At 53.7% G+C, this 9,628-nt stretch overlaps 1 protein-coding gene across 4 annotated transcripts in view; it reads right to left on the bottom strand.

Moving 5' to 3' along the window:
- Nucleotides 1-3,059: 3,059 nt before the first annotated feature.
- Nucleotides 3,060-9,628, bottom strand: part of Gdpd5 (glycerophosphodiester phosphodiesterase domain containing 5) — an 80,958-nt gene continuing 74,389 nt past the window's right edge. For 2 of the 4 annotated variants that reach the window (XM_074082706.1, XM_074082709.1), the window contains exons 13-18: nucleotides 9,392-9,549; nucleotides 8,924-9,071; nucleotides 8,292-8,374; nucleotides 7,724-7,738; nucleotides 5,386-5,498; nucleotides 3,060-4,059 (exon numbers count right to left, since the gene is read on the bottom strand). In XM_074082706.1, coding sequence (XP_073938807.1) covers nucleotides 3,911-4,059; nucleotides 5,386-5,498; nucleotides 7,724-7,738; nucleotides 8,292-8,374; nucleotides 8,924-9,071; nucleotides 9,392-9,549 — 666 coding nt within the window. In that variant the 3' untranslated portion in view covers nucleotides 3,060-3,910. The remainder of the gene's footprint in view (nucleotides 4,060-5,385; nucleotides 5,499-7,723; nucleotides 7,739-8,291; nucleotides 8,375-8,923; nucleotides 9,072-9,391; nucleotides 9,550-9,628) is intronic. The other 2 variants (XM_074082713.1, XM_020155467.2) reach the window with 1 other exon arrangement.

Raw genomic sequence — 9,628 nt, 5'->3', positions numbered from 1 at the left:
TCACGTAACACATCCTCAGACTTGTGGACCCCACACAAGCCAGCAGACCTGCCCTCAGGTACCTGGCACTTACCTGGCCACGCCCACTCTCAGGAGCTCCGAGACTGCTGCTCTTGAAGGGACCACTGCTGACAGTGCCTGCCGGCAGCCCAGACTCTGATATCCCTGTCCCTGCCGCTCCGCCTAGACTCCTGCTTAGCTGCAGGAGGACAAAGGGGCTGGACGCCAGGGAGAGAGAGGAGAGAGGGGAGGGGGAGGGGTGGACGCTGGGCTTTTGTTCCAATCTTGGATCAGACTCAGGAGGAAGGGGGCAGGTGGAAGCATGGAATTAACTGTGTGTAACTTCAGGATCTGGTGTGCTTGGGATTGGGGGTGACCTGGTGCTGACTTTGTCTCTGAATGATACACAGGTGTGTGTGGGGAGGGGATCTGTTCGGGTAGATGGGGTAGTTGTCAGCATGTATGTGTTCCAGGTACCTATATGTGAGTGTGGAAATGCATGGAACATAATGACTGTGCAGTTGAGAATGTGTGGATATGTGACCGTAGAGCTGCAGATGTCACCAGGAATGTGACTGTCACAGTTATGGATCAAGGTACCTCTTCTGGTGACTCTCGTGTCTATATCCCTGCTTCACATGTCATTGTAGGACTTTGCCTGACCCTGTTTCTTTGTGTCTGGGTGATCATTTCTGTGTGTATTAGGGGTTTGTGTCTGTGGATTGTGTGTGTCATGGTGTGTATACCTATGGACCAGGTGTGTCTGTGTGGACATATGTGCATGAGTCAGAGATCTGTCTGTGTGCACATAGTGTGTCTCTGGTGTTGTGTGAGTGGACTGGGTATGACCCCTTAGGGGTACACGGTGTGATGGCACTGGGCAGGCTGAGCTGTGATGGAGGAGAGAATGAGGCTGATCTGGGTGAGCCTGGTGTCCTGGAGCCAGAGGAAGGGGACCTAGAGCTTGTGCTGGATCATTACTGACCGTGTAAAGGGCAGCAGGACCTGGCATCGGTAGAGCAGTGAAGGGACTTTCCTTTATGGAAAGAGCAGAATTTGGAGAGGAGGTTGCCTTGACAAGAACCTGAGTGGGCTCTAGGCACCTTGGCCTATCCTGACACTGCTGTAATGTGCTATGCAACCCTGGCCGGATTGCTTCCTCCCCTTGGCTTTGCTATTAACCTCAGCAGGAGGGGAATAGAGTCCTGCTCTGCCCATTGTATTGGGTTGCTGAGATACTTGGGAGAGGGATGTGAAGATGCCCTCTCTGGGTGTGGTAAGAGCCTGCTCCAGCCAGGCTCAGGCAGGCTCAGAGTTTGTGGAGGTGCCAGGATGGGGGTGCTATGGTTTGGATATGACATGTTCCCCCAAAAAAGGTTTAAGGTGCCTGGCTGGTGGTGCAATTAAGAGGTAATTGAGTTGGGTGCCTCTGGCTGTAATCGTAGCTACTCAGGAGGCAGAGATCAGGAAGATCATAGTTCGGAGCCAGCCCAAGCAAATAGTTCACGAAACCCTATATGGAAAAAAAATTGCTAAAAAAGGGTTGGTGGAATGGCTCTGGGTGAATTCAAACCCCAGAACTGCAAAATAAATAAATAAATAAATATATATATATAGAGAGAGAGAGAGAGAGAGAGAGAGACAGAGAGAGAGAGAGAGAGAGATAATTGGAGGGTGCTATTTTCACCAATGGACTAATCCATTGATGGATTTATAACTTGATGGCATTATTGGGAAGTGGTAGAGAATATGAGTTAGGCCCTAGTTGGAGGAAGTAAGTCATGGTGGAGGGTGTACCCTGGCTGCTTCTGTCTCTTTGCTTCCTGTCTCCCATAAGGTGAGGCACCTTGTTCCCACCACATGCTCCCCACCATGACGTTCTGCCTCATCATGCACAAGCCTAGAAGCAAGAGCCAAGTGACCATGGACTGAAACTTCCAAAACTGTGAGCCAAAGTAAGTCTTTCCTTCTTTAAGTTGTTTTTCTTAGGTATTTTGTCACAATGACAAAAAACTAAAACAAGAGTGTTATGATTTTGACCAAGCATGTGTCCTGAAGTCTGGCTGGGTCATGTCCACAGACCCTGCTCCAGGGAATGGTGAGCTTCCCTTATACATCCCCCCTAAAAAAACATATTTTCTGTATGGCTGTTTGTTAAAGGATGTGAGAGGTTTGGGCACCTTTATTCTGGGGAAGAAGGTGCTGAGGGTACACAGAGAGTCGAGGAGGTGGTGGTTGGGAAAGAGGCCTTGCCCTCTGAGAAAGGAAGGAGTGATTTTCAGGGAGTGGCCAGAAAGTAAGGGCCACTTTCTGTTTCCCTATGAAATGGCAGTGAGGCTGTCCTCTGCAGTCAAGGGGAGCCACCAGAGGGCTGCAGGAAAACAGGCTATTCAGAAACCCCTCATGTTAGGGGAGAGAAGCCAAGGTGGATGGGCTGCAGCCTCAAATGAGGCTGGAGACTGGCCCAGCTGACTGCCCAGGTGGGAAGGGCATTCCTCTGCTGGGGGGAGAGGAAGGCAGCAGAATTGTCCCTGGATGGGAGGGGGAGCTGCCTCAGCCAGGACCAAAGCTCTGAGAAGTCAGAGTCAACCTCTGCTATGGGGAAGAGGTTAATTTGGGGGAAACAAATTTGTTAAGGAGAAGAGATAAATCCCTTGACTCCTAAGAAGCCTGGGGTCCCACTCCCCAGCCCTGCATCAGACCCAAGACCACTCCTCCCCCAGCCCCATAACTCACTGTGCTATTCTTAATTGGTTATAGAAGGTAGCATGGACTGGAGCCAGAGTCTAGGTGGGGTCCTAGCTTTGCCTATTCTAAGCAATATCTTGGATGGTCACTTTAACTCTCCAAGACTGTCTTCCCCATCCACAATATGGGGATACACCCCAGGGCTGTTGAGTACCTGTGGCATCATGGGTAACCTGTGGTAGGGTCTAACCACCCTGCCACATCTCGGTCATCTGAGAGTGGCTCCTCCTTAAACCCCGGGCCAGAACCAAATCTCACACCTAATATGCTTTGTCCCCACCCTTCTGCTGACAATTCAGAGACAACACACATCAAGATGGCAGCTTTAATCATCTTGGCCAAGGCCCTCAGACTCCCTCCATGCAGGCCTCCTTAACCACAGGCCCACTTGACCATGCCCAGAACACTTTTTCCAGGTGAGTCTTGCCTGTGGCCACCCCTGTGGGAACCTAAGGGTATGTCAGACTGTAGATCTTCTGGGTCTCAGGACCACTTCTTCCCAGAGGCTTGTTGGACACTTAGGTGTGAAATAGAACAGTTCTGAGCCTACCCTTCTGGTCATCTCCAGTTGCTGCTAGGGAACATGGCTCCAGCCCCTCGGGGTCAGGGGCCAGCAGTGGTGGGAGGCTGGTTGGGAGAAGGACATGTCTCCACCATGGTCACTGGCTTTCCTCCTGGGCTGAACCTCCTTGTGCTTTGAGACTGAAGTAGAGAGCAGAGCTGCCAGGGCTGGGGGTAGAGGCCCAGCTCAGGTCCTCGAGGCAGGATAAAAATGGAGATGTCAGTTGCCTCAGACATTGGTGAGCATCCACAGTCTCCATTGCCACAGGGGATGTGGACAGCTTAGTGACCCATCAAAGCTTCCAGACTTGGATGTGAAGGAGGGCCATGAGAGTGGGACCAGGTCCAGGTCCTGTACTTCTCAGAAGGAGGAGCCCCAGACCTGCAGGGGCATCTGAAAGGCTAGAGTCCTGGCCCAGTGGGGCCTCAGAGAGAGGGGAGGGACCCCTCTAAGACAGGCAGTGGTTGACAAGGGTCTGGAGCCCATGAGGAGGCTATGGAGCCGGCTGCCAGAGCCCTTGAAATCCAGAAGCTTCTGGTAGTTCTGCTGTGCTCTCCTGGTTTCTATATCACATACAGGCTGGGACAGACAGGCCTTTAGCTAACACCCACACCGGTCTGTGAGGGGCTTGGCTCGGCTCCCACTCCCTCGAGGGCCAACAGGGGTAGTAGTACTGTTGCCGTATGTGTCATAACTGCTGTCTGAACACACAGAGAACTCATCGGAGACCTCTACGCCATCGCTGATTTCTGTCAGGCCAGAGGAGACAAAAGGTGAGTGAGGAAAACGGGTCTCTGAGAATGGCTGACAGGTGGGGGGAGAAGGGTGCTCTGCAACAACTTCTTGGGTACTTAAGAGACTGATACAACCACTGGTTTTGGTTGGCACTGAACCTGTAGTAATTGAACCTGGCATCCAGGACCCACCTTGGTCTCTGCTGAACTTTCTGAGCTCACCTCAGCCACCTGTCCCCGAGAACTCCACCTTCCAGCTATAGAAAACCCTACACACCATCTTGAGCTTGGTCCCCAGTGTTTACTTCTTAGAGCCTTTGCACATATGGGCCCCTCCTTTAGGAATGACCTCCTTGCCAGCACCTCCTTTTCCTAAAATCTGGCTTATCTTCCCATCTCCATTTTCTTGGTCTTCTAGATGCTTCCCACGAGCTCCCCAGCTGGAATGGAGCTGCCTTGTGGCCACTGCCATTAGGTCAGCCCTGTTTCCCTCAGTCTTGATCACATTCTGTGTGGCTGTTGGACCCACACTGAGCACAGCCCCTCAAGGATGTCTATGTCCTAGAACTGGCAGAGGGCTGGGCACACAGCCAAGGTTAGGAAAGGTCTGCCTAGTGGGCATGGCCCTGTGTAGTGCTGTTTGGTTCCTGGTGGCCCTCCTGCATCTGAGCATGCCTGTTTCCACTGGAGCACTTGCTTTCCTTCCACTCCCCCTGCCCCCACTCCATTACCCAGGCACCTCCTTCCATCTTTCACACTCCAGCTATATCACTACCCAAAACTTGCTCACTGGACTAGAGGCGTGGCTCAAGTGGTAGAGCATCTGCTTTGCTAGTGAAAAGCCCTGAGTCCAAACCACAGTCTCACATACAAAAAACAAAACCAACAAAACCCATTCTGTTTAAAACTTCCTCGCTGCCTCAGGAGCTCTGAGCATGCTCTCTGTCTCAGCTCCCATTGCCAGAGCTCTGTCACTGCCCACTTTCCCATGTCTTTATCTGCATAGCTACTGCCTCAATCAGACTAGGAATGTCAGCTGGGGCAGTCATTATTCATAGGATCAATGGATGAACCAAGCAAAGCAAAGAGATCGGGGCCCTTAAAACAGACTCCTTGTCCCTGTATTGTCACCTTTGCCTACCAACCATGGCACTGACACAGCCCCGGTGTGTGTTTGCCTGTGTGCGGAAATGTGTTTCTATGTGTATGTGCCCCTCCCTGGGACGAACCTGAGGGGGCTCACATATACCTGTCCTAATGAGCTGTGTGTGTGAACATGTGTGTGTGAACATGTGAAGCAAGGCAGCCTTCTGCCTGCCTTGGCTGCTGCAGGCTGCTCACCTGAGAAGATGAGCTTCTCCTTCATGATGCTGACATCCCGGCTGGTCCGGCGCACAGCGGCACTCAGCATGATTTGCTCAGGGTTGTAGCTCCGTATGCTACCCAGGCGCCACCTGCAGAAATGGCCCTTGGGCATCAGGTCCTTCCCTTACCCTTCTTGGAGCAGAGACCCTGTCCATTTCCAGAGCCTCTCTGGATATGGCCTGAGAGACCCACTGTACAAATGGGGAAAGTGAGGCCCAGAGAGAGGGCTTAAATCAGGGTCTCCTGATTCCCAGCCAGGATCTCCTGCCTTCCTTCCTCTCACCTCCAAGGCCGTAAATCAGCAGCCCTGGCCCAGAAAGATGGTTTGTTTAGTTCTGCCTCAGGTGCATCCAGTTATGCACCTGGCTATCTTGAATGGGACAATCTGGGGAGAAAGTAGTTGAGCAGGCAGGATTCTGATCACCTGCAAGGGGGAGGAGGGGGAACACACGCTAATCTTAGGAAATCCCAACTGATGCCTCCTATAGCTCCACCACCATGACAGGCTGGACAAAGCCAGAGGGAGCCCCAGAGAGGAAGGGAGGGATGCAGGTGAGAACAGGTGGCAGTGAGGCCTGGCTCAGAACTGTCCTAACAGGTCCATGAGACAAGGGTGTTAGAGGGATTTGTGGAGGGACCATCTGCTGCTGTGTTCCAGCCACCTTAATGGGACGATGGACTGGAGCATCAATACTTCTGATGGCTGAGGAGGAGGCAGGGTTAGGTAAAATGAATCATGCTGGAAGGAGAGCATCTTTGCACTTGAAGACCAGGACAGAGCAGGGAGGACTCAGGTTCCTGCACCCAGCCTAGGGTGGCACCGTTTTTGCTGTAGTGGTTCCTCCAAACAAGTCTCAAATCCCTTTTTCTAGGATCTAGGTAGAAGGTTCATCACCCCTCATCTCTGCCCCACCAAGAAGAATAGGTGGGCAACTTGGAAATGAGCACCCAACCCACCATGGTACTGAACCCTGCTTGGGTGGTGGAGACAGTCAAGACTCCACAGGAAATCAAATGCAAATTTCTAGATGGGGTCAGCACAGCAGAAATGGGCAGATGGCCGGACAGGGCAGACAGACTGGGGAAAGCAGGGGGCAAAGGGGAAGGCACCTGTGTCCTGATTGGGCTGGCTGCCCTATGCTTCCTTGAGGGTAGAAATCACACCTCTGACTCCTCCCTGAGCCCCCAGCACAAATCTCAATGCCTGCCATATTGGGAGTGCTGGACAAGTATTTGTTGAGTGAATAAATGGAAGAATGAGGCCCACAGGGAAACGATCTCCCCTCTTGCTTCTTCCCCCAGATCCCCTTCTCCATGAGACTGCTCCTGACCCCCAGGAAATAATGACACTGCCCTGGATGTATCTGATGGGCCCTTATGCACACTAGGGAGTGCATATGGTTGTCTGCTGACTCTGAGGACAGAGGAAAGATTGACTGGCTAAATGTCTCTTTGCCAGGCTCATCCCACAGCTAGGGGAGCAGGCTCTCCTAGAAGCTCACACTGAAGCCCCCCAACCCAGCAGGGCCTAAGGCACTAGACCAAGGGGGACTTGAATCCCTATAGCCTAGGTTTCATCTTGGAAATGAATGTTAAAACCTAGCAGGAAAGTGTCAGGTGAGGGTCTCTGCAGCCAGGCATATCCAGGCAGGAAGCCATTGTGGGGCCCTCCCCAAGGGAATGCAAGGGAGAGGGGAGAGGAGCAGGGGTGGGAAGCAGAGACAGAAAGTGAAAAAGAGAAAGATGTGGGAGAGACATAAAGAGAAACAGAGAGAGTGAACCTTGGGAGAGGAAGCCCAGAGAGGCAGAAGCCAATGGAGGAGGACAGAGAGAGAGAAACACAGGTTCTGCATTAGGCAGGTGGTGAAAGCTAGACCCCTGCGTGCTAGATTCAGGGGTCTGGGGGTGCTTAGGCAGGGACCTTTCCCTGAAGAAGAGGTGCTGAGGGGAGGCTGGGTTAGGGACCTATCCAGGAAACACCGGTTCCCACCTGCAAAAGTTGCAGTAGTAACCAGGAGCAAACCCCAGCACTCACGAAGCTGAGGCAGGAGAATTGAGAGTTTGAGGCCACCCTGGGCTACATAGTGAGACCCTATCTCAAAAAAAAAAAAAAAAAAAAAGAAAAAAGAAGAGCAGAAGGAGGATTGCAGGGAGAAGAAGGTGGGGGAAACTGGCGCTTCAGGCAGGGAAGGGAGGCATTGGCGAGGGTGACCCAGGCACAGGGCTTGGTGCACGGCAGGTTTTCAGACAGAACTGGAGAAGGGGATGGCCAGAAAGAGGAACAGGAGGAGGAGGAGGACCACACCAGAATTACCTGATCAAGTGATAGCTGTGAGATGCCAGAGTGCAGCAGAGAGGGGGAGGGGAGAGAGGAGGGACATGCGCCGATCAGAGCAGGATGGGACAGAGAGAGAACGTCAGTCAAGAATCAACCCCAGCCCCTTGGTTCCTGGCTGGGTTGGGGTCCCAGGCTGGCCCTAAACCCTCCCCTGGGCCACCCACCCCACCCACTGCAACCACATCCCAGCTGGCCAGAGGGGTGGGAGGTTTTCAGCCAGCAGAGCTGAGTGCTGCTGGGAGCAAACCCAGGCCCTGGCTAACAGGTGAACAGGCCAAGAGGCAGAGGGCCGACAATGGCCAGAGCCCACACAGCAGGTAAGGGCAGAGCTTGGCTCTGGGCTCCAGGTTGGGTGCTCCTTCCGGAAGCCAGTCAACCTTTGCTGAGGGAGGAGGGGCCCTCTGGGGACCTCTGGTGGTCCTTCCCTGTCTCTTAGCCAGGCATCCTCCTGGCCAAGGGCTTGGGGATGCAGCTAGGCTCACTGGGGTGGGGGCTGGGCCTGCCATGGGGTAGGATGGTCATGGAAGAGTCAGAGCCTACTCACTTCTGGAACACAAAGATGCCAACAATGAGGGTGAAGGAGATCAGGTCGGCGGTGACCCACATGAGACAGTACTCGTCCGGGGGCTGTGAACAGATGGCCCAAGAGTAGTTCCCAGTCATGGCCTACCCAAACCAAGGGTCCATGGGTTGAAAGACCCCATAAGATGGGTGAGGAGGGGCAAAGGAGGATCCTGAGGGGGCTCAGAGGCTTAAGTGCTCTGGGCACTGAGGCCCTAGGGTGTGTGTATGAGTGTGAGTGTGTGCGCGTGTGTGCAGGCACTCATGGTAGCAGTACAGTGTGTTAAACCTAGAAGGGTTTGTGTGCTTAAGGGAGCTCAATAAAAGAGCCAAGTGATGAAAGATGGATAATGTATCTGAATGCAAGGATGTCACAGGACACAAACGGTGGCACCTGTGGGGCAGGAGTACACTATCACTGTGTAAGTAAGGCCAGAAGGTGTCGGGGGGGGGGGGGGGCACTTCCCTAACAGGGAGGCTGGGAGGGCAAAGCCTCAGTCCACCTCCATCTCAGGCAAACTGGGGCAAGGTCGGGGGAAAGCTCCAGGTGCAGTGCTTGCCAAGGGTGGGAGCAGGCCACAGGTCACCCTCTGTCCCCCACAATCTCCAACTCACCATGATCCAGAGAGGGGAAGGCACCTGGGACAGGGTGTGGGAGTTGTCAGAAGTGACAGATGGTACCCCAGCACACCAAAGCAGGGAGAAGAGCCACGGTGCGTTGACAGTGTAGAGGTTCACACTCAGGTTCCAGGACGCATAGTCCCTGGACAGGGGACAGAGGTTGTTCAGTCCCAGGCTCTGACTGCTTCCCAATGGGGGAAGCCTAAAAAGTGCCCCCCCCATCTCCCCTTCACAGCCTCATGACACTCTCATGTCTATCTCTGCAGGAAGGAATGTCAGGCTCCCAGAAGGCCAAGCTCACGGGCAAACTCAGCTCTGTGTGATGCTTTCAACCTCTCATCTCTGAACCATGTGTTGCCTGTGTACCCTGCCCCGTGCTCAGCTGTGTGAGGGGGGCAATAGGACTGGGGGATACCCGGTCCCTCTCTCCTCTGGGTGTCTTGGGCTGTGCAGGTCAGGCACCTGAGCTCCTGGCGGGACACCTGAGTGTAGCGCAGGTTTAGCCGCTGGATGTGGCCTCTCCGCAGGCTGGCGACTGCCTCCTTGGAACCTGAGGTTTGCTGGAAGCCGGGTGCCACCTTTTGTACCAGGGGCCTCTGCCTGTTAGGCAGCCACATGACCTGCAGGCAGGGGAGATGGGCAGGTCAGGTTTCTCTTCTGCAAAATGGAGTGATAGGCCCTAGGCTTCCCAGAGCACGT

This window comes from Castor canadensis, chromosome 1 (assembly GCF_047511655.1).
Source record: "Castor canadensis chromosome 1, mCasCan1.hap1v2, whole genome shotgun sequence".
Classification (NCBI taxonomy): domain Eukaryota; kingdom Metazoa; phylum Chordata; class Mammalia; order Rodentia; family Castoridae; genus Castor; species Castor canadensis.
Note: the sequence above shows the minus strand (reverse complement) of the source record. Positions and strands in the feature narration are given on the sequence as shown.